Genomic DNA, 25,386 nt, shown 5'->3' with positions numbered 1-25,386 from the left:
GCTCTAAGTACAGTACTTCATATCTACCAGTTCCTGCAATTATTGTTGACCCACAAAACCAATCAATCCCAGAGCCCATCGATTGATTGACAATCCAATGCCCCCCCACACACACAAACACACAAAAACATTAATGACACTTAAGAGGCTTTCTAAAAGGGCAAATTGTCCCCCAAAACCTGCGCACACATCACGTGACGTCTCCGTGAACACTGGAGACATCAACACAGACACGGCGTACGCGCGCACGCGCACGCACGCGCTGTCTGCAGAGGCTTGAACATCATTGAGATAACGTCATTGAGTTGCACATTAGGGAACACATTTCCTGGCGTCTTGGAGCAGCTGATTCAAAGCATGGGAGTCTTTTTGCTTTTTATATGTGCACACCGACACATGGACAGACGCAGACACAATGACAGAAAGTGGACGTGCCCAAATGCATTAAGAAGCACACAGGGAGGAGAGGTTAAAAAGCTGCATGCAGAACGACACCGGACTGATGTGCAACACTCGAGCTTCCCTCCACACGTTCGGAACAGGCGTGAAAGGTCCCATATCTGGCCCATTTTTTGGTCATGTGATTCGCCGCCTTCACTCCACTCTGGTCTTCCTACCTGTTTTGAAGAATGCATCAGTGTCGGGGTCGCTGGGCGCCTCCTCGGCCGCTTCGGCGGGGTTCATGTCGGATTCCGGTTCGACACAACCCCACCGACAAATGAGTTCAAACAAAAGAGAGAAGCGAAGGTACAAGAAAAAAAAATTCACTGGTTGTTAGTCCTCACATGTCCAGCTTCCAGTTTCGGTGGCCTCCATCCCGTTGCCGGGCTCGCTTTCTGTCGCCTTCTGCGTTTGTTTGAAGCCTGAAGGCTGGCGGCGCTCCTCTCTATTGTTCCCGGTCCAACCTCCCCGCTGCTCCGCCAGGGTCTCTCTGCCTCCCCCTCCCTCCTTCCAGCCGCCCGCCTCCTCCTTCCCTCCCTCCTCCCCCTCTCCTCCCCTCCCCTCCATTCAATCCACTGACCTTTATTAGCATCATATGTGTTGGTTTGAGTTCGACTAAGACAAAATACAGGCAACGAAGACTTGCATGTGGTCGAATCGTCATGTGATATGGCCTTCTTATAAATGATATAAGCGATTACTTGTATGTCTTTGCAATTATTCAAAATTATTTCAATTAAAAAAAATTGAAACAAATAATTTCTGCATCAGAAATTAGACCTGGAACACAACGTGCGATTATTGCCTTAGAGATGGATCTAGAAAATCAAAACTGGGCTAAGATTTACTCAAATGAAGATCCAAATCGCGCATAACAAGCATTTTTGTCACCTTTCACTTCACCTTACGACAAACATTGTCCATCAAGAATAGTGAACAGGAAGAATTAAGGCTTGAATAAGCCATTGATGACAGAGGGCATATAGAGAATGCAGGTAAAAAGAAAAACTTGCCATCCAAACCTTTTCTAAATTTAAGAACAAAAGAGATTAAACTTAATTATAAGAAATATACAAATAAACTAGTAAATATAAGAACAAGCAAGAGACAACATTATCACACTATTCGAACGAAACAGGAGGAACACACAAGAAATATAGAGAATATTAAATTCTATAATAAATAATGGCTTTAAAAAAATATCCCGAATATTTTATAACGGATAAAAATATAGGGTGGGGCAAGGGGGTCGACTACTAAGCACATCCGACTCACAGGGCAGCGGTGGAGGGTTAGATTCCAGCTCTTGCCTCACTGTGTGGGGTTTGCATGTTTTCCCCATGCCTGTGTGGGTTTTCTCCGAGTACTCCAGTTTCCTCCCACATTCCAAAAACATGTGCGGCAGGTTAATGGAACACTCTAAATTGTCCCACGGTGTGATTGTGAGCGCGAATGGTTGTTCGTCTTTGTGTGCCCTGAAATTGGCTGGCACCCTGGGTGCCATCCCGCCTACTGCCTGAAGCCAGCTGGAATAGGCTCCAGCACGCCCGCGAACCTTGTGAGGTGGCACATAAATGGTTGAAAAGCTATTTTAGTTGACATATCAAAATGTAGGGTTGAACAATTTCAAATAAAATAAGCTGAAGATAACTCATGGGGTCCCCCAAGGGTCTGTGCTTGGTCCTCAACAATTTCTACTTGATATCAATGACATTTCCTCTGTCTCTTATGATTAAAAAAAATCAATTTGGTGATGACACAACCTTATCCTGCTCTGAAGAAAACTTTGAGCGGCTTCTGAATACTGTGAAAAAGGAATTAAATATATATTTTTAAATGGTTTAACACTAATACATTATCTTTGAATTTAAACAAAAGAAAGTACGTATATGTAATCTTTACTAGACAAACTAAACACCAAGTCAAAATTGTCAGCTATTCAATTGAAATAGCACTAGTAAATAAAACTAAATTTCTGGGAGTTATTAGAAATGAAAAAAATCACACACAAATTGTTAGAAGAAGATTTTTGAAAACTACAGACATCCTGGATAAGGGTATCATAAATAAGGCATCTTCGTGTATGTATTATATTACTCGTTATTGCTGCCATACCTGACATACTTACAAAACAAATTCTTAGTCGATCTTTACAAAAAAGAACGACACAAATTATTAATCGCTCAAAATGTCGAACCAAAAAATCCATTATTTATCAAATGAAACACACTCAAATTCTATCACTTGTTGAATTCAAAACAGCACAAACAAAGGACAAAGCACACAATGTCCAACCACAGTATCCAGAAACTGTTCCAAACCAGAGAGGGTTGTTATACGGATCATAAATATTACAATGTGACGAGTTATTCAATGAAATCGGATGTACAGTGTTATTTTTAAGGTTTCAAGTACTTGGTTGGGAATCAGTGTGAAAATTTGATTATACAACAAAACAAAGTAAATGTGGTTTATCCATCTACAACAGGGTTTCCAGCCTATCAAAAGTAGTAACCTAGAATTTAATAATTTCAAGTAGCACCATTATATTTCCGTGTATATCGTGTAGTTGATATAGTAGTTTATATTCATCTACTAATAGTTACTATTAAGTATAATAATTGTCTGTGAAATGTGATGCTGATATACTGTGTCTCAAGTGCACTAAATACAGTACACTGAATGTCAAGCAATATCACGGTAAGAAGTGAAAAGTAGGAAAAGTGGCGCCAAATCTGGAGTATGTCGAGCCTACAAAAAATTCTTTATAGGTCCTCAAATTTTAAAATCTCCATGTTGGCTTAATTCAATAAACATCAAACAAATAGTTGATGCGACTGATTTCCAAGCCAATAAATCCATCTGTTTGTTGTGTAAAGGCAATAATACGATGTGATGATTAAATATTTATTCTGTTTCACTGTCGTAACGGCCCTCTGAGGGAAGACGTAACTCCAAGTGGCCCGGGACAAAAACGAGTTTGACACCCCTGCTTTTGTGGTCAAAAGCGAAAACAAAGCTAAATTGGTAACACGCCTGACACAAGATGTCGCGCTTGCTAGCTACCAAAGCTGTAATACCATCCACACGTGTGGACCACATATTTTATATTTTACTTTGACTTGATGGTCACTTTGAGGACCAGTCAGAGACTGTGATTGGGCCGGTTTGTGGCCACCGGTCTCGGAAAGTCATCTCTGAAAACGGAAGATAGTTGTGAGAGTCCAAAACAGCAATTGTGGAACATGTGCATTTTCCTACAGAGCTGCTGCTTTTACTTTGCATTCCTTGTCTACAAAACATTACATAATCCGAAGCATGTACTGCTACATATTGATGAAAGTTTCAAAAGATGCCCTGCCACATTACTTTTTGCAGATCTGTGGGAACGAGGATTATTTTTGACAATACTGTTGTTTGTATTTGAAACATTGAAAGATACAAAACATAGGTCACCTGTCATAAACGCACTCATAGATTGGAGTTGATTGCAAGGAAAACAATGCTTTCAACAAGAAGCCGCACACCAATCTGTCACCAGATGCCTCATCCACTGAAGACAAATAAGCAATGGAATCTTATCATCTTTCGTCATGAACTCACTGTGCGGTTTTAAAGCTGATTTTACGTCAAGTTGGATCTTTTATCGATGAACGGTGCTCTCATAGACTGACGTGATTGTTTCATAAAATAGTTACTCTACTTTATTTTTTATTTCAGACGCCATCAATCCATATCACCTGTATGAAAAACCACAAAAACTACAAGAAATGCACTAATAATAATCAGCATAGTAACCATCCATCCATCCATCTTTCAATCCGCTTATCCTCACAAGGGTCGCGGGGGGTGCTGGAGCCTAGCTGTCTTCGGACAGTAGGCGGGGGATGCCCTGAACCGATTGCCACCCAATCGCAGGGCACACAGAGACGAGCAAACATCCGCGCACACACTCACAACTTTGGACAATTTGGAGTGTTCAATCAGCCTGCCGTGCATGTTTTTGGAATTTGGGAGGAATCCGGAGTACCCAGAGAAAACCCATGTAGGCACGAGGAGAACATGCAAACTCCACACAGGAAGTCTGGAGCCGGGATCGAAACCACGACCTCTGCACTGTGAGGTTGACACCCTATTGACATCAATCAGCCGGTCATGCGTGTTTTTGGAATGTGGGAGGAAACCGGAGTACCCAGAGAAAACCCACGCAGGCCCGGAGTGGACATGCAAACTCCACACAGGGAGGCCGGAGCTGGAATTGAACCCGGTACCTCTGCACTGTGAGGTCGACGCGCTAACCACTGGACCACCCGGCCCCCCAGCAGAGTAACAAAACACAATACCAAGCCCTCCGCAGTGCTCAACGTCCAACATACAAACATGTTCGCCAGTGGCTGCATTGTCTGGAGTAAAATCTGATGGAACTGCGCGCAGGATTAACCAGAAAATTTATTCAGTTATTTTTTGACCCAGATGCCCTACGTATAAATCTAAACATCAGATTATGAAGAGCAGCGGAACAGTTATGTCAACACAAGCAAACATTTGACTTCCAGTGGAGCTTCTTAAAGCTCTCAGCAGCAGCCGCATGCTGTCATTATAGGCCACTGTAAATTTTCTGATACTTTCTGACTTATAACGGCACCACAAGTGGGCAGTATATAATGATGTACGATATGCTCTCAAGAGTGAAATCTTGAGCGGTACCGAGCACATACAAAATTTACGACACATCATATTTGTAGTGCGTGTCCGTGTTTACAATCCAGGGAACAAGAAGATTTCCCTCATGTCTGGTTAGTTTCCTGCCGTTTTGCTGCATTTGCCCATTGCATTTCCTGTGTCAAAGGTTTTCAGCAGGACCATAACTAATCTAGACCACTTTTGCTCACGCAGCACGGAAATTCATGCCTGACTGAAAACTATGAACTATGCCATGCATATTGATCAGCAGCGTGTCTAACAGTTGCCTAGTGAAGAATAATAGGGCCGCTTGAACAAGAACGTTATCTATATGAAACTTCTCAAAAACATATGTAAACATCTCCCCTAAGCCCCAGTAGCAATGAATCAAGTTGCAGAAACAGCAGGTCTTGATATATGGTCACATTTGAAATATATGTGCAGCATTATGTGAGCCACAACTTGAAATATGTTAGCTTTAACTGCACCTTCATGAAAAGCAAACCACCAAAAGACTCCAGAGAGCTCAGCTGTTAGTCGCGTCATGATTCATGTGCTCTGCATATTTTTGACAAAAGAATGAACTCTCAAAAATAAAACAAAACCAAAAAAAAAAAAAAAAAACCCCCCTACATTTCCAGTCTGCCCGATTACTAGGAACATGAGTTTGAGGATCATTGCCTGTGACATGCTGTGAAACACGTGGTGCAGTTATGTTGATATTCTGCAACTGACTCACAAACGTTGTTTCTATTTAGCTCCCGTGGCTCTTTTGACTGAGGAATAACACCATTATGTGGTTCGCTATCCCTTTTTTTTTTTAGCAGAAACAAACAAAAAAAAGTCATGTTAAAACAGAGCAAGAGAGAGTTGAATGTCAACGATACTGTTCATTCATCAGGTGTCCGCAAACCCAGACAGATCAAACACTCCAAATTACATTTTCAGTCAAGCTAGCCAAAACATAACAGCCCAAGATCATTTGACTAAATAAAAACAATAGGTCAAACTCATTCCGATATGACATGATGACAGTTGGAAACTGAACCTTAAAACATATGGTGAGTGAACTTAAACTCATCCCTGTGTGAAATTCTATTGAAAAGTTTAGTTTTTTTCCCCAACATGACCTGTGGACCGACAAAACAGTAAAAATCCAACGTCTTCTGGTACGGAGAGGTGTTTGAGCATTGATTGGATATCCTTTATTTCCATCGTAAGGTACAGTACTAGTGAGCGTACGAGCGGTACTTTGAATTGAATTGTCTTCTTTGAGAGGCATGACCTCACAAAGAAGACAGTCCTAGTAGGGCCGATCATTTAACCTTTATTCATCTAGGTCAGTGGTTCTTAACTTTGTTAGAGGTACCGAACCCAACCACTTCATATGCACATTCATTGAACCCTTCATTAGTGAAAAAAAATATATGATTCAATAAGTGTTCCTTCAGTTTTGAGTTGCTCAACTTGGCATGAGAAATCATGCAGATAGGACACTGACTCCTATCACGTTCCGTGATGCATGTGAATCCATGTTGTAAATATGCGTCCGACCACTTTTTTTCCTTTTTGGTCGACATAGTTAGCATGTATTAAAAAAGTTCTGTAAAAAAACTCACGACAAATTATCACGACAGACACTCGTTGACGACTGAGCGAACTAAATTTCCCGCAGCACTGATTGGACAAGCGATGTCATGTGATCATAATTGACATGTTGAGTCAGGTGCATACCTGTCAACTTGTACGTTTTCCCCGTATTTTATACGTTTTTATATCATTTCAAATCATGTACGGCGTATGACAACTTATATACGGAAAAAAAACCAAAAAAAACAAAACAATTATGAACCGATTTCACAAAGACCATTTTGACTCAAATCCAGATCGTCTCACCTGCTGGTAGCCAACGACAATGCCGGCGTCGATCGCTACAATTGTCACGGCAAACCAGCAAACGTAATCCTTAAATCGTATATTTTTTTCATCGCTGCGTACGGTCGGATTGTCAAAGCATGATGTGTGCATGCACGGTAAGGCGTTGTACGGGTTTTTGTTGCTTTGTAAGGGGAAACGTAATCATTTATAGGGGCAAGTATTAGCCGAGGTTGACAGGTATGCAGGTGTGTCTTAACCGTCAAGGCAAAGGCTCCGTCGAACCCCTGAGACCGAGTCACCGAACCCAGATTGAGAACCATTGATCTAGGTAAAGTAACTGTAAAGAGATTCTTATTTATCCTGTTCCTATGTCCGTGTATGTCCTCGGTTTACCTTCACGTCTCGACATCCGTGGTCTCACTGGTCTGCAAGTGATGTCAGTCTGATTCCGTTATGACCTGCTGCCATCTAGAGGGCAGAAAGACGCATGACAGTCATGCTGTTACACACTGACACCCTTACCGGTACTAAACTTTCAAGGACTAAAAGACAGTCCTCATTGCATTGTCTTTTTTTAACCAGGAGGACGCCTTTCGGGTTGTACACAAAGCCAGCAGCTTTTGTAAAATGTCCTTTTTATTATATCTGAGGATAATTCTAAACTGGAATATAGGTTTTCAAACAACCATACACGTACACACACAATGCTTACGAGGGAAGCATGTGCACTTGATGAAGAACCTTATGGCAGTAGTGAGGGTCATGAAACTTTCTACAGAAAACACGGTTTTCCCCCCATTTTGTAGGACAATGCGCGGCTGTGTGGTCGCTGTAATCTAGAATAGGGACTGCCTGGTAGTAAGGCACAATCTTTCAGGCTTTTCCTTCAGTGTATTTTCTCATCTGATTTCCAGCAAATCACAGAATTTATACATTGGTTAGCGTGGTAAACACTGTAAACCGAGGCAGTTTACATACAATTCATGTTCATACAATTGGACTACTATGTCAACTTGAAATTTATCTTACATGCATACCATCTCGGACTCTTTCCCTGCCAGAGAGGTGACATTCCATGTCCGTGCGGCTAATTGCCCAGCTCACAAAGCACCTGACCCCTTTGGCGACTCCTACAGGTGGTGAGTCCTTGGAATCGGGGACCCACGTTTTGTCTTCTGGCTAAGCTCGGCAGGGCCCTATATGTGCAGGCTTGGTCACCAGGCGCTCACCAACAAGCCCTTCCGCCGGGCCTGGCTCCAGCAGGGGACCACAGTCACTGTGGCACAGTGACTCCATTTGTGTTATTCTTCATAAGGGGTCATATGAATCGTGTTTTGTCTGGTGTTTGACCAAGGACCTGTTTGCCATGGTGACCCTACCTGTGGCATTATTATTAAGCCCCAGACAATGATCATGGGAAGACTCCTCCACCACAACAAAGTGTCAACTCACGGAGGGGGACAGTTTATGCGTGATTATAAATTGACAAAGATGAAAATACATTTTCACTCTAATTATATTTAGTTTAATAGACGTAAGATGACTTTTCAGTTAGTATTATTTATTTTTTTGTCAGGCATTTTTCTTTTATTTCTGTAACCAAAAAAAAAAAAAGAACATTTACGGAGCCCGCCAGGGGGCATCACGAGAATATTTAAGATTACAATACAATGTGAAACTATTGCTTCAGGTTAGCGTTTTACTTGATATTGTAAGATATAATTCTAAACTACTTTCTCAGCTCCCTATGTATTATTATTATTATTATTATTATTATATACTATGTAATATTATACACAGGTATGTACATTAGCCTCAGGAGAGAACATTTCTGGAGCCACCCCTGATTAATATTGTAGCGATGGTGAAGCCACACACTTGCCTTGATTTTCGTAACCTTCGTAGACATGAGTCAGTCATAAATGCAATTCTAAATTGTACAGTATGAAGGTGCTGAATCGAAAATAATGACAGCAACTTATCTCATTCACTCCCAAAGACGTATTTAGATGTCTTTTCAGACGCCACACATTTAATCCCAGCTCCTCATTTTATATTGACTATGTTCAGACCCTATTCAAGTACAGTCAATATAAAATGAGGAGCTGGGATTAAATGTGTGGCGTCCTAAAAGACATCAAAATACGTCTTTGGGAGTGAATGAGTTAAATGATGAATATATGGTGCATATGGGGCCAGTACCGATTCAGCCAACATTCAATTACTTTTCGATTGCTCATCTTAATGGCACAGATGTGTTGTCATGACAGTGGAATGGATAGTACACTGTAAAGAAATGTTCCCCTGTTGGAAAAAAAAATATTTATTTTCGTCACAGAATGCTGCATGTCGAGTAATGCACAGTCCCCAAGCTTAATGTGGCAATGATGATTTATTGATGTTAAAATGCTACACAAAGCACCTTTACATGTTCGGACTCCACAAAGAAAATCCTCACTGACATTGATTGTAGGGCGCCCCCTTGTTTTAGGAAGATGTCAAACGGGCATGTTGCTGTTTATTTATTCATTTATTTATCCAACAATGTGATCACGCAGATCTGGGGGGGGGGGGGGGGGGGGGGGGTTGTAAGAAGGAAGAACAGAAGACAATGCGCAAACAACCTTGTCCCCGTCGCTGCATGTCTGACTTCACGTTATATCGCCTATGTTAGAAGATTCAGTAGTATGGCACCATTTCCAGGCTGTCATCGTGTCTTGTTCTCATTCGTGTGAGCTGCACTATTTACACATCTTTAAAAAAAAAAAAAAGACAAAGCAAAAAGAAATAAACTGGACAAGGGAGCAAGTGTCACGAAAACTGTGTATGAAACTAGTGACTATGTACACGCCCGTAATTGTTTTTTTTTCTTCATATTTACAGAACACATATCTGTCTTCACATCTTTAATAAGTCACATCAATCATATTAAATATAGCAAAAAAAAACCTGTTCTGCTGTAGAAAAAAAGGAAAAATAAGCGGGAAGGAAATGAGTCAATCCGAATGACATGGAACCACGTGTGAAGCACATTTTAACATAAAACAGAGAGAACAATAATATTAATACCACTAGTAATGACATTATCGCAACAATTTAAAATCTCTTTTCAGCATCTCTCCTCTGCCGCCCACCACCACTCATAAGCCATTTTGTAAAAATTCAGTTTTAACTACGAATACGAAACATTCACAATAGTGTCCTTCCTTTAGGGATCGCCACTGAATCCTCACATTTGGTTTTGCTCGTAACTGCTCCCTAAAGTCGTATTAAGTGATCAGTAGGCGCTCTTTTTTTTTTTTGCCACAAAAGTATCTCTTTAAAAAAAGCGTGCCGAGTTGAGAAGTCGGCTCTTGAGTCACACAGATGACAAGTCAGGTGACAAGATTGATACAATCTTTTTTATCCTGTGCGTCCACGATCTTGTACAGTGTATATATCTTGCTTCAGTTCTTATGCCTCCCGGGGGTCATTTATGGGTACCAGGGATAAACATTTGACTACATTTGCTCCCTATGGTCATTTAAGTATTGATTTGTGAGATCGTATTTCATATTCGTTTTCATGGTTCGTGTATATTTCTTCCCATAGATATGTTTATTTGTCTATTTCTTGAAGAAATTGTTTCATAAACATCTTTTTTCTTTTTTTTTTTACAAATGCTTAACGAAGACTGACTCGACAACGCCTTTAACGCACTCCACTTTACCACCATTTGTCAAACATCACCTCCAAACAATCTCTCGAATTCTTCACAATCAATGACTTGACTATTCATTTTCAATCTAATCCTTCGCCGGTATTGCAACGGGTTCCGAGGTGCAAGAGGGCGAACGAAGCCTGTGCTTTACAAAAGCAAAATCAACGTAGCAAAGAGAGGGTTCGTGAATTGTGTGAAAAGAGAAAAAAGAAAAAACTCTTATGTCGTATACCACCTCGCAGTTTGTCCAAAAATTTGGAGGAATCAGTTGTCGTACAAAAACTTGATTGAATGCACGTCACTCGGCCATCTGGCTAGCTGCTATTGTAAAGTTGATTTTAGAAGTGGAGTCTTTTCGTGTGATTAACTTTTACACTTCTGTGAAAAATGCAAGGCTGCTATTCGTCATTGAACATGAAAGTGAATGTTCCATCATCTTAATATTGCCTGAGCATCGGTTCAATTATTTTGACACACGTGTGGCAGCTAAGAATGGTAAATGTTTCTTTTAGCATTGCATGTTGAAATAGTTAAGGTTTGAAGTTTTGCAATCCACTTCCGATTGTTAATGGCATTTTTTTTTAATCTCAGGAAATGACTGGATCAACCAGCTTTTGAAAATGTTTTTGTCATAGTTTTGGGGGGGGGGGGGGAATTCAGAGTTGTTGTCTCACTCTACCTATCTCGACTCGCTTTATCCCCTCTCATCCTCTACGCCACAGGTGTCAAAGTCAAGGACCGGGGGCCAGATCTGGCCCGCCATATCATTTTATAATAATAATAATACATTTTATTTATAAGCGCCTTTCAAGACACCCAAGGACACTTTACAATAACAAAAAACACAAAACAATACGGGTTTATGTGGCCCGCGAAAGCAAATCAAACATGTCAAGTTCCATGATGCTTGCTAAAGTCTGAACCAAAATTCCAAATTGTCATATGTAATCCACAATAACAGTCATTATTCTTGACTTCTGATTTTAAAACTAGTTATCCATCAATTTGTTGTGCGCCGTGTATGTAATATGCGAAGGTGATTAAACGTTGATATGGATTCCCAAAATTCATTATGGCCCACCAAGGGAAACCGTAACTAGAATGTGGCCCGCGACAAAAATGAGTTTGACACCCCTGCTCTACGCAATGTAAGAGTTCCTGCCTGACATTAACCAGCAATTAGGTGATTCATGCTTTGTCCTCTATTCCTTCTCAGATCGACGTTTGCATTACATGTCGAGTAAAATGGATAAAAATTTAAAAAAGGGTAAAATGCACGGCTAATGAATAAGAGCAAGCAATACAGTGGCGCTCAAGGTTCAAAGAAAAGCTCAACACAGGTCCAGTGGAACTTGGGAGCGATAGAGTTCCACAGGTTTTAGGGGGGGCACTGGTAACACAGGCAACACCACTGCAGGACAAAGCAATTTTTTTCCCTCTTTTGATTTGTGTGTGTATGAGAATGTCTTTTATCTTCAGAACAATCGAACCCATTATTGCTGCAACCTATGAATAAATACAGAAATTCTAAATAAATCCTCTAATCAGGTCAGTTCAATGCATTTCCACCCCAAAATCACTCCAAGGTTAATGTTGATCAACATGGTCAACAATAATAACAATTAAAAACAACAACAACTCTATATCTGCTGTATAGTTCAACTTGAGAATTATAAAGAGAACACGAAGAATTGTACAGAAATGTTTGTGCTTGCGATCGCGTCATCTGAAAATGGATGCCACCGTGGCGAGTTAGCATCGGTAAAAATCAAACAAAACCAAAACAAAACAGGGTTTGTTTTGTCCTGACTGCAGAGCTGCTGCGTTAAATGGCTGCTTGAAATAAAGTGCAGGATGTCATCCAAGCATCGTTTCCTTCATATTCTAGACTTTCTTTCAAACATGTAATCTCATTGTTGACGGGGACAACTATTCAACAAAGAAATGAAGCACTACATTCTTGTTGCATGACGGGACCACTGTTTTGTTTGCTCGCTTTTGTGCTTTTTAAAAAAAATGGGTTTGTTTTTGGAGCATCGAGACGGAAAGTGAAGCAAATAACCAAATGACGCTCACCCTGGGACAATTCATTAGGTACACCCGCACATGCTATAGAAAAGTCTGCCTTCGAAACATGCTCAAGTGTTAACTCCGCTGAAATGATGTTTTCTTTGTTTATTGTCTGGATTATGCCAATGATTTCAACAACTGCCATGAATCTTTGTTGTGGGGATGTGGGGTGTCGCAAAGACAAGCAAGCAATAACCGATTCAGTTATGGTACAGAGGTGCATTTTCTGACATATCTATGCAGGTATACAAATAAAATCCAATTCGATCAGTTCAACTTTGGCGGTGGTCTATACCCTATAAAGTGGCCATTCTACTCTGGCGACATTTTTATTCTATGTTGGGAGAGACGGGACTTGAGTGAACGTTCACATTAAATCTAGTGGTGCCCCGAGTAGTACAAATGTATTACTATTTAGTGACACCCACATCCTCCCGCAAAACATGGTCCGATCCTCTCCAAATTTTACAGAGTGACTTAAGTAACGAGCCAAAACCTGACTGCATCACGTCAATCATAACTGAGCATCATGGGGGGAAAAAAAGCTTTTATATTGGATTTGATTGTCCAGGTGTATGTAAGGAACAGACGGGTGAGCGTACGTCATCAACAGGAAGGACCGCAGATTTTTTTTGATGGAAATATGAAGTAAAAGTTGCATTTAGTGCTAAAGCCTCCCTCCCTTTTTCTGCTTGAGTGTTTCTGTACATTCATGAAGCGCAGACAAACACACAGACTCCAAACCTGTTTGTTCATCTGCGACTCCTTCTCTAAAAGAAAACCCTGAATCATCTGTCACACCTGGATTCATTCACATAACTCTCTAACTGCATTATTGTAAACAAAGGACTCTTATGATAGTATGACTTGAAAAATAATACAATGATCGCTGAACCCCCTTGGCCAAAATTTAAATTAAAAAAAAAAAAAAAGGACAGCATTTATTTGTTTTGTTCATTGTCTTATCTCTGTGTTATAAGGCTGGTCCATTCAGTGTGTGTGTGTGCGTGTGTGTGTTCATGTCTCTGGCCATTTGCGGTGCACAGGGCCAACTGGTCAGAGGTAGAAGCCAGTGGCTGGTGGATCAGGGAGGCCAGGCAGAGTCTCCTGGCAGGGTATCTGGACAGCAGGGGGCGTTGTGCCATTCCCATTGGTCATTGCTGCTGGGTATGATGTTGTCGTCAGGATGTGGCCATTCTCCACCTGTACAGTACCAGAAGGTAAGAACAGAACGGCAGGAATTGATGCAATATGGTGAGTATATGGCGTAACATTTATTACACATGTATTTATTTTATTTATTTATGACCCGGAAGCCCGGTGGGCCAGTGGTTAGCACGTCGATCTCACAGTGCAGAGGTACCGGGTTTAATTCCAGCTGTGTGGAGTTTGCATGTTCTCCCCGGGCCTGCGTGGGTTTTCTCCGGGTACTCCGGTTTCCTCCCACGTTCCAAAATCATGCGTGGCAGATTAATGGAACACTCCAAATTGTCCCAAGGTGTGAGTGTGAGCGCGGATGGTTGTTCGTCTTTGTGTGCCCTGCGATTGGCTGGCAACCATTTCAGGGTGTCCCCCGCCTATTGACCGAAGACAGCTGGGATAGGCTCCGGCACCGCCCGCGACCCTTGTGAGGATATGCGGATCGGCAAATGAATGAATGAATGAATATTTATGACACATCCATGATTGGATTGTCAAAGAACACTATAAACAAGAACAGTTCCTTTTCATACACACTGGATCATTGCCAGGTTACCCTTGCTAAAGAGACTTTAGAACCTCTGAGGTTTTTTGTTTTTTTTAAACCTGGTTCAATAAGCAAAAACCGTACTGCATCATGCTGAGAGCTGTGTCTCATACTTTGACACTCAGAGCTTGCTGAATACCAAAATACAATGCCTGTGGGTATATGTGGCTGGTGAAGTACAGCAGTTTTACAAAGTTCCATTTTCTGAAGTATCTCAAAATGTAATGGTTGATATTATCGTACATGTTACACTACTAAACTAAGTTTCGACATATGTATTGTCCCCCCAACAGAGCTATTTGATTCCAAGTTTTCCTTCCACCAGTGCTTCTGGAAAAAAATAATAATTGTGTGCGGATGTCAGTTTTTACTTAGCCAAGTTAATTCAAAAGTCACTTGTTATTTATGTTCAAATACAATATCATATGCTAGAAATATTGCGAAAGAATGACAACTACCTGAAATAAATATGAAAACATGTAAATGAAACAAACTTGATGTTCAAGAGTTGTATTCAGTTAAGCTTCAGAGAATGACTGCCCATCACCTTAAACGTGGTTCCCCGAGTCCTGTACGGTCCAGGTTCATTGTTTCTTACCTTGCCGTGATTGGGTTCACGAGGCAAGTCCGAGGCCACCATGCTGTAATGATCCACCTGCTGACAAGGTTTGCCAACCGCGAGGATTTGTTCCAGCGAGGCATTCGGAGGCGGACCCTGGGACAGGCTGGAGATGACCTGAGCTAAAGGAACTGGGATCGGCTCCTGCTGCAGTTTCTGGGTAATCCCCTGGAATGATGAAACTGTGGATTCAGCCCTGTGCTGAATCCCGCTGCTCCTGAACAACCCACCGCCGTTAAGAGAGTAATCCGAATTGTCAATGTTGGGGATGCTGTAATCCATGCAGGAATCTAACGATGTTTCCGCAAGAGTTTTTTGGCTGTTATTGAGGCACGGATCCAGTCTCTCTCCGAAGCCAAAATCCTGCCACTGTGATTTTACTGCTGAGTGCTCTGAGCTGGGGTCGGTACACAGTCCGTTTAGGTTGGCGGCTTTCTGTTTGGCGTGGCACTGCTGCGAGAGCTGGTTCTGGATCAGGGACTGCTGCTGCTGCTGCTGAAGGTAGGTTTCATGCTGTTGCTCTAGTTCCCCGTCTCGTTCTGATGCCTTGCCATTGAAAACAGTTTGTTGTGAGTTTATGTGTTCCAATTGTATACCTGCATTCACAAGAATGTCTTGGGCTGACCATTGTCCATTGGGGGCAGCTTCGACATGCCCCATCAGGTCTCCGTTGACTAAGATGTTGGCCAAATGGTCATTCTGATGGCCCCAGTTGTGTACCCCTTTGCCTGAGCACATGCTGAGGTGCTTTTGCATCTGCTGCGACAACTGGATGATGGGAGCCTTCCCGGCCACGGGAGGCTTATGGTGAGGAAACTGCATTTTCACATTTGTGTCAGAGGTGAGAGTGCTTTCCGAAACCGACCCCGTTGTTGCACTCACTGAGGGATTGCAGGGTGGCACCTGTATTCTCTGGTCTGCGGGATCAGTCTTTCCTTCAATGGAGTCATAGATGTATGAAAGAATTTCATCATTCGTTAGTAGGTCATCCAAGGTGGGCACACGCTCTGGGTCTATCTCAACTCGAATCATCCGCTCATCCAACAGGAGAAGCTCAAGATCCTCAGCGCTCAGCCCCAAACCCTCCAGAGCGCCAAATAACTCCCCGTTTGAACACCCGCCATCTTCCGAATCCACGACCCCTTGGCCTTCCAGTGAGAGGGAGTCCAGAGTAGCAAGCAGTGGGTCAAAGCTGGTGCCCGGTTCTGTGATACCTTGATCCACATCACCATTGCTGGGTATGTCCCAGCTTCTGTGCAAACTGGTTTTCGAGTCAGAGAAGCCCATTTGGTCTCCAAAGAAGCTGCTGTGAAAGGAGATTTTGGGATCCAGGGCAGGCTGGCAAACGTACACCGACTCATCCTGGCTCATGAGGGCCCCAAGCAGTGAGCCCGGGTCCAGACCATCTCTCAATAACCTGTCAGTCCGGCTCTTCTTTGACTTACTACCGTTCTTCTCAGAAACGCCATCTCTGAAGCCTGCAATGGGATGGTTCGACTGGTAGAGCAAGGCCTCGCCTGTAGCGTAGGTAAAGGGTAAATGCATGGAGCGTTTACGCAAGTGTTCTCCTCCCTCTTCATCCCTGCCAAACATAAAACAGGATTATGAAGTGGAACTGCTGCGGTTTTAGTTGAAATAGGATACAAGGCGAGTATCCGCAATTGTAAACTGAATGTTCCCACAGTGGCTACCTAATAAGAATCACATTTTCAGTGTTGCGAGTTTAAAAGTAAAGAAACATACAAAAGGGGCCTCTGGGTGGCGATGATGTAGTCAGGTTTGCCATTTTTGTAAACCAGACGAGCATTGGCCTGCACCCATTTCCAGCGATTCTCCTTGGTGAGCAGCCGAAACACCGTCAGTCCGCTCTCTCCAGTCTTCATCACTACAGCACAAACAAATACAATCGGTATTGTTGCATCTGATGGCCCTTGAAGGGCCAGTGAGTTTTCATATTTAATTTTGTGTTTGTTTTTCCAAATTGATTTATGTACGTTGATCCTTGAGCCACACTGGTGAAGAGTAACATATCTGGCCTCTGAGGTATTTCTCTTCACAATGTGTTCGTGCTGGGTCATCTGTGATCCCCGCCCTCCCTTTCCCATCTTCTACTCTGGCAGCTCTACAGCTTTACTCAATCTGCTATGTAATCCCAGGGGATTACTAGCAAAAGCTGTTTTAACTCTCTGACTGGGTTGAACTGGGCGTCCTCAACTTTTTTGACATGACTACATTCAAAATACACTATATTTTCGTAGACGGATAACTCATGAATTCAGAGTATCTTGCGTTTAAGTGTCGGTTGATTTAGATCAGCGTGTCATTTGGTAGCCTACCAGCCCCACACACACACTGAAGAATCGTCAAAAATCAGGGGGAAAAAAACATCGATAATTTAAAGTGTTGGCAACGAATTTCATTTTCAATTCAGTGTCTTAGTTATGCTCTACCTCTACAATTAAAGACTATTTTCATGCCCAGCGCAAGTCTCGCGCAAAGCGCGGTCAAACTTTGAACATGGGTGGAGTTTCCTTAGTATTTTCTTAGAGTCACACAGGTGGAAGACGGCGTGTGCGCCGTTGTGGGATGGAAAACAGCCAACTCCTGGCCAATTGACACTGCGTAATATGTGCCAACGGGCTTACAAATGATGCAATGAAGCCTTCAAAACTACTTTGGCACATGCAGAACAATCACCTGGCATTTAAAGAAAAGCCTTTAGAGTTTGGGGACAAAATTTAGAAAATTACCACAATGGAACCCGCTCATTGAAAAGGGGTCCCCCTGATTATAACAACTACATGAAGTCTATTAGTGTGTTGGAATTTACATAATTTATTTGTACAGGATTCTGTGTTGGTCCATGTAAAATTTTTGCTTCATGTGATAAAACTGACCTTTGGCACAAAACAGGTTTAGAAACATTGATTTAGATCACATCTGACATGATTTGTGTGTTTTGAGAGTAAGTGAAACTTACTTCTGACATGATTTTCTGCACAGTATAACATATCTGCGGCGTGGATAAACTGATAACCAGATCCTCGTACCCGCAGTTCAGCCTCTGTGTACCCCAGCACTATCTTCCCCCTGAAGAGAGACATACAATTCAGATCAGTGATCTTGGCATAATCTTAATGTTACATTTCCTGCACTGGAACCAAGTTTTTGAAGCCTACTTTGCATCACAAGCCAACGGTGTAAAGTCCAGCTTATGTTTGGTTCTGAAGATCATGTTCTTGGTCCTGATCTCCAGGATGGATGGAGGTTGTAGAGGAGTTGCGATGGCAAAAAGCGCAAGCTGGGCTGGTGCCTTTCCTCCGTTTTCTTGTCGCTGGTTCTGTCCGTGTAGAAATTTCAGCCTGCCCTGGAAGTTCAGCGCCTGGAATGAAGAGAAAGTTGACTTGTGACCTTCTTGTCACACCTTACCATGGTTGTGCTGTTTACTACTCTACTAGATTATAAAGATGGGCAACAATATGGCTTCAAAATAAAATCTCAGGTCATCTCAAGGTCTCACGCATCATGGCGTGCGTGTGTATGTGCGTGCGCGTGCGTGGTAACGGGTCGATCGCGGGAGGTTGGTTGATCAAAAAGTCGATCTTCGGTCCAAAATGTTTGGGCACCCCTGTGCTAGGCTATGTGCTATCAGTGTGTAGTATCAGAACACTTTGATGCGTATCAATGACTGTAAGAATGTACTTTATTGATATCCCTAGAAAGAAGTTGGTTTGGTTATGCTCCCCCCTTTGGTTGGGTAGGGTTTCAACATACTGAACTTTGCAATGGACAGTTTTTTGCTCATTGTCTGACGCTGTAAACCTGACCCAGTTCTAAATCACTGACGAAACTTGCACCTCAGCTGGGTAAGAAAAGAAAAGCTTTCCGCCCCAAATTCTAATTACCGTATTTTCCGCACTATAAGGCACACTGAAAAGTCTTCCATTTTCTTAAAAGCTCACAGCGCGCCTTAAAATCCGGTGCACCTTGTGTATGGTGATTACAGTAATATGTCGGCCCCAAGATGGCTCTTTGCTGGAGACATGCTTACAATGTTATAACTTGCTGTTGGTTCAGTGAACTGTGTCGTTGCTTCATTAAATAAGTTTAGGAGAGCTGTGGTGTTGTTTTTTAAGACGCATACTTTATTAATGATTTTCACAGTCTCAACAAGTACAGGTACGTCTTTGTCTGTCTCCGTGCCTTCTCTTCTTCCGTTCGACTCGAGAGGCGTTCATGGCCGCCTCCGAAAAACGTAAATTAACAATTCCTTCAATGAAACTACGAAAATTGAAAATAATGCATCAAAGCAGAAAATCAAGAGAGGAAATCACAAAATAAATTCTATAGCCCCCCTACAGAATTTATTTTGGCATTTCCTCGTTTGTGGATACAGTACACAACAAAGGAATAAATAACAAACACTTCTGAGACTGTCCAGTCTCCTACATTTTACTGACATCTGATCATTCTGTTGGAGGTACGATCAAGGAAATGCCGTTTATTTACGTTTTTCGGAGGCAGTCATGAACGCCTCTCGAGTCGAACGGAAGGAGCATAGCTCTATGTAGTGGATGCATTGTAGATTGCGTTTTATAATCCAGTGCGCCCAATATATGAAATTTTTTTTTACAAAATAGGCCATTCATTGAAGGTGCACCTCATAATCCAGTGCACCTTTTAGTGCGGAAAATACGGTCATCAAAAAAATTGATTGCCCAGTCCAACACATCTTTTCTGTATGTTAATTTCATCACTTTGTAGATGCAGTATGGTTTGCCACGAAACCTACTAGGAAACCAGAGGAATTGTCCAGGAGGCAGCGGAAGCGACACACGAAGCTCCTCTCCAGGAATGATGAGTTTTCCGGAGGAAGCTGCTCAGGGTTATAGGTGACCAAGGGCGAGTTATTATCCGGTTCCAGTTCTAGAAACACAAGGCAATCAAATTATTGGCAAACGCAACACAAAACACGATGACTATGTTGTTGGCCTGTTTGCATATGGTCAATTGTGCTGCAGGTATCAAGAGCTAGAAAAGGGAACTTATTTTCTTGCCATAATGTCTGAATTCTATTCTGGTTTGGGTTAAATGTCTAACTTCGACCATTAAAACTACCTTGTGTAGATCCAATTTGCACAACAGCAATAACATTTGAGATCAAGCTTGAGATCAAGAGTGTGTCAGAGCTATGGGTCTTATTGCTAAAATCCAAAGACACAGACATAAGCATCTTACAACCAAAATACAGAAGGGGACCACTTCACCTTGTAAGCCCGCTGAAGATTACAAGGTCATGTGACCCAACCTGAGGGACAGTCTTATGGCTTACTGCCTAAACTGTGTGTACTTAACCGTCTGATTTTGAATTCCCAATGTTTGTATGCCAACATGGGCTCTTTGTTCTAATTAAGTCATTTTTGAAAAAGAGAGTCTCCTATTACAAATTACACATTGCTGTCTTATTACAAACCCCAATTTGAATGGTGATGAAATGAAATGAAAGTTGGGATGTTGTGTAAAATGTCGATAAAAACAGAATTCTCTTCAGAATTTTCAAATCCTTTTCAAGCTCTATTCGATTTAATACACGACAAAGACAAGATATTTAATCTTCAAACTGATCGAGTTGAATGTGGTTTTAGGGGAGCAAATATTCCTCATTTTGAACTTGATGCCAGAAGCATATTCCAACAAAGCTGGGAGGGGGCCAACATAAAACTGGGAAAGTTGAGGGATGCTTAAGGGATGGTATAAAAGGAGCAGCTGTTGAACAAGTTAGGATGGGGCAAGGTTCACTCCTTTGTGAACAACTGCGTGAGCAAATAGTCCCACATTTTAAGAACATTCATCAGTGTGCATTTACAAGGAACTGAACGATTTAATGATACAGTCCTTCATATCAGCAAAAGATTCAGAGAATCTGGAGCAATACTTGCAATGAAAACAGCAAAGCCGAAAAGCAAAATTTAATGCCTATGACCTTTGATCCCTCAAGTGGCATTGCAAGAAAAAACACCACCTTTTTTTCAAGCATTTTGCCACGTAGGGTCAGGAACACTACAGAAAACCATTGTCAGTTAACATAGTTTGTCATTACATCTTACAAATGCAACACTCGGAAACGCTGCCGTGGAAAAAGTGGAAAAGTGGCCTGTGGTCTGATGAGTCCATATTTCAATTTGTTTTGGAAATCACAGATGTCATGTCCTCCAGGCCAAAGAGGAAAAGAAACATGTGGGTTGTTATCAGTAAATTCAAAATCCAGCATATGTGCAGATAACATGCCAAAGATGGAGCTTATTCGGGACTTAGTCATATTAACTTTGCTTTCTGACTTCCGGGTTGAGTGAACGCTGGCGCGTTTTGGCTGCCGCTGCTCAACCCGTATTGTTTTGTGTTTTTTGTTATTGTAAAGTGTCCTTGGGTGTCTTGAAAGGCGCTTATAAATAAAATGTATTATTATTATTATTATTATTATTTGTTGGACATGCCTTGGCATCTTGATGTAGTTTAACTAGCCCTACTCTTAGACCTTGGCGGACATCAGCTCGAAGAAGCCTCAAGTTTTTTGTTTCCCTTTGTGAAGTTGGAACTCACTCTTCATTTTGAGATGGACTTAATGAAAATATGACATGCAGAAGAAACTATCAACCTTGAGGAGAGTCCTGGCTGATGGCCGATGGTGCTGCAGGAGGATTCAACGCCCAGTGTAAGTTCCTCCTGAGCTCCTGCTGGTCTTCTGTATGGACCAGCTCATATACACTCTGGTGCATTACGTCGGTCTAGGGGGGGAAAAAAAAAAGAACAAAGGGGGAGTCAAAGTCTGAGTAATGACTGTCTGAGCCAGGAATGCCAGCATCCTACAGTAAATTTAACAAATAACAAGTTAGTTGAGTACTTAATACTAATTGGATATGGATGAATGAATTAAATTATTGTGACATGTCAACTTGTACTTAACTCAATGATTCCTATCTGGCACCTTCGTATGTGAGAGATCTTAAGGGGTGTTGCTGGATATGATCCAATTTCACTTAATTTGTGCAAAAATGACAATTTATTACCATATTTTCCGCACTATAAGGCACACCTCAAAGCATTCCATTTTCTCAAAAGCCGACGGTGCGCCTTATAATCCGATGCGCCTTATAGCCAGTGTTACAGTCTTTTTATCTTCCCCATTGAGTTGGTTCCCCGTTAGCGTTCCTATGCCATCTAGTGGTGATTAATAGCAGGAACCAATTTCTGCCCGACACTAATTCGACAACACACACTCAGATGACTACTTTGTGAGCGCCGCGAAGCCCTTGTGAAACGAAGAAAATACCAAAAGCATAGTTAACTACTAACTAAGCGAAAGAAGAAAGAGACAAGCAAAACTTCTAAGGATAATTAGCCCCTAGTGGACGTGAGCCCATGAGGTTTGTGTGCCTTTCTGTTGAGTCAATTGTCCTCATAACCTTTGTCTTTCATTTATTATTTTTTTAATGCCATTTGTATTGATATATTTCATGTCCATATTCGTGACCAGTTATCACGGGTTGCCAAGGAATCAACCCTGTGTTTCTATGGACTTTGTGTTGTGCTTCATGCTACATCAAGGGGGAGCTCCATATGGATCAATATTCTGATTTCTTGGACGTATTAATTTAAATGTTTTGTAAAGCGCTTTGTTACACCTGTAGCAATTGTGAAAGCTCTATATAAATAAAGCTGTATTGTATTGTATTGTATTGTATTCCCTTTAGTGTAGCTCCATCTAGTGGATGCATAGCGCAACAGCAGCCACTATTGCAGCTTTTATTCTATGCGCTTTATGATGCAGTGTGCCCTATATATGAAAACAGTTTTAAAACAGGCCATTCATTGACGGTGCGCCTTATACTCCGAAGCACTTTATAGTGCGCAAAATACGGTAATTATATATATTTTTGTTGCTCTATCCATGCCAGAGACAACAATTAAATGCTCTTCCAATAGAGAGCAGAAGGTGCACTAAAACTGTGCATCTTCATTCACTCAACAGTACAAATAATGGCTTCCTGTGAGTACAACAGCTTTGTGTTCAATTTAACAGGCCAGGGTTTCACACAAATTAAGTCAATATGTGAGTAAATTGAGACAAGATCTTCATTTTTGCTCTATTTTTGTATGTTGGCGTGTCATGAGATTTTCCTGATATAAAATCGGTGCTTTGGCTAAATGCAGTTTGGGAAACATTGACCTAGATAGTCTAGATAGGTGACTGATGTGTTCTACTGCTGAAACTGTCCCGTTCCCGTAAAAGGCCAAACCTGATAAGGTCAAATTTTCATTGTTTTTCGGTGGGAGTGATTCTTCCATGCAGGGAGTGAACCCCAGGATGTTGAGCAGTTTCCAGCAAATGTTGCACGCAACCTGCGTCCTCCTACCACCTCCAAACGTGAGGTCATGCAGTCATAAAGCCAAAGAGCACATAACTGAATGAGAAATATAATCAGTGACCTGATGGAAGCCCAAGTAATCCTGGATGGTGTGAGAGGAGAAGAAGATGGTACCACTGGCAGTGATGACCAGGACAAACCCATTGAGAGCCTTGAGGAGGAAGCACAGAGTTAGTTAGTCGAGAAGCGGTGAAAAGAAGGGCAAGAGTCTTCCTGCAAGTTGTTTTTTTTATTGTTACATAATGTTTACTCAGAATAAAATTAACACAACAAACATTAGTGTGCAGGCCATCTCAAATTGTAATAATGTCTAGCGCGGGGAATTTTTTTAATGGTGGTTTGTTACAAGCACCTATTCATCAGGTCATTGCCAATTCTTCAGCCATTCTAAAAGTGGCTATTAACCAAAGATTTTGTCTTCAAATATATTGAAGGTATGCAATGATTTTATTTTGTTGTGTGCTTTGCAATGCCAGTGTGCTTGCTCTGTTTCAGTGGGAGCCTGCAAAAAGTCAAGTCAAGTACAACTTCATTGTCAAATGTGCTGTATGTGCAACACACAGCACAGATGAAATTTCTTCCCTCTCAACAAGAAAACAAGAGGAGCCGCTGTGGGTGCCCGCACCGCCATCAAAGAAGATGTAACCTGTTCCAGAATTCAAATTATTGTTAAGAAATTACACAATGACAATGTATGGATGTGGCGTCAACAGTGAGAGCAACTGAAAGCACCCACTCAGAAACTAGCAAAATATCATGGGTCAGTATCAGTATTGATGAGCTAGCTTCATTAAATTTTGATCTCATATGCAATGGATTTAGACAGCAAATTTGGGCCAACAGCACAATTTAGATAGCTTTTTGTTTTTTGCTCTTTCATAAAAGACCTGGGTTTCCACATTTCGAAGATCTCATCCATCTATTCTATCCATGCATCCATTAGTCCAGGGGTGCCCAAACTTTTTGGATCGAAGATCTACTTTTCGATCAATTAACCTCCCGGGATCTACCCTTACCGGCGCGCGCGCGCACACACACACACACACACACACACACACACACACACACACACACACACACACACACACACGCCATGATGAGAAACAGCCTGAAAAGGAGGCATGCGATGCACTTTTGCAGCCTGTTAACTATCGTAGCTCACACGTACCGTTTTAAAGTGCTTCCCTGGGCCCTCCTCGGTTCCTATTCTTTGCCCGTGCCCTCGGTGAATTGTACACGAAGCAAACTCTGAATGAGAATCATGACGATAAAAGATAGAGCGCAACAGCTCTGATCACAAGCTGCAATTGCAGACTGCTGAACGCGAACAACATCCGGTGACGTAATCATGCGCCATCGTAAATTCAAGATTTACCTGCTTTATTTTATTTTTAAAATATTTTTTGGGTGAAAATGAGACTGATAAGATGATTAGGGTGCAGTGTACATTAACACCAAAAAAATATTACTAACATGTACAAAGACACAACTGGTTGTTTTGTTTTTTTTCTCCTCGACACTCCTCGGATCTACTTGGGACCTGTCTTAGATCTACCGGTAGATCAGGATCGACGTAATGGGCACACCCCTGCATTAGTCCATCCATTCATCCATTTTCTAATCCGATTATCCTCACAAGGGTTGCGGGAATGCTGGACCCTATTCCAGATGTCTTTGGGCTGAAAGCGGGGGACACCTTGAACCGGTTGCCAGCCAATCGCAGGGCATAGACACATAGACAAACAACTATTTGCGCTCACAATCACACCTAGAGATAATTTAGAGCGTTCAATCAATCTATCTTGCATGTTTTCGGAATGTG

The 25,386-nt window shown here is 41.8% G+C and overlaps 2 protein-coding genes across 4 annotated transcripts in view; both read right to left on the bottom strand.

Moving 5' to 3' along the window:
- Positions 1-916, bottom strand: part of kalrna (kalirin RhoGEF kinase a) — a 146,875-nt gene extending 145,959 nt beyond the window's left edge. For all 3 annotated transcript variants that reach the window (XM_086122905.1, XM_086122906.1, XM_086122907.1), the window contains exon 1: positions 618-916. In XM_086122905.1, the coding sequence (XP_085979031.1) occupies positions 618-684 (67 nt within the window). In that variant the 5' untranslated portion in view covers positions 685-916. The remainder of the gene's footprint in view (positions 1-617) is intronic.
- Positions 917-9,381: 8,465 nt separating this feature from the next.
- Positions 9,382-25,386, bottom strand: part of LOC147197869 (aryl hydrocarbon receptor-like) — a 52,261-nt gene continuing 36,256 nt past the window's right edge. The window contains exons 4-11 of the mRNA XM_086123348.1: positions 23,626-23,715; positions 21,794-21,923; positions 19,931-20,064; positions 18,318-18,520; positions 18,119-18,228; positions 16,882-17,023; positions 15,118-16,720; positions 9,382-13,975 (exon numbers count right to left, since the gene is read on the bottom strand). Of these exons, the coding sequence (XP_085979474.1) occupies positions 13,829-13,975; positions 15,118-16,720; positions 16,882-17,023; positions 18,119-18,228; positions 18,318-18,520; positions 19,931-20,064; positions 21,794-21,923; positions 23,626-23,715 (2,559 nt within the window). The 3' untranslated portion in view covers positions 9,382-13,828. The remainder of the gene's footprint in view (positions 13,976-15,117; positions 16,721-16,881; positions 17,024-18,118; positions 18,229-18,317; positions 18,521-19,930; positions 20,065-21,793; positions 21,924-23,625; positions 23,716-25,386) is intronic.

The sequence above is a fragment of the Hippocampus guttulatus genome, chromosome 11 (assembly GCF_054856545.1).
Source record: "Hippocampus guttulatus isolate MCC_2025c chromosome 11, RoL_Hgut_1.0, whole genome shotgun sequence".
Lineage (NCBI taxonomy): Eukaryota > Metazoa > Chordata > Actinopteri > Syngnathiformes > Syngnathidae > Hippocampus > Hippocampus guttulatus.
This window is presented reverse-complemented; position numbering and strand designations above follow the sequence as displayed.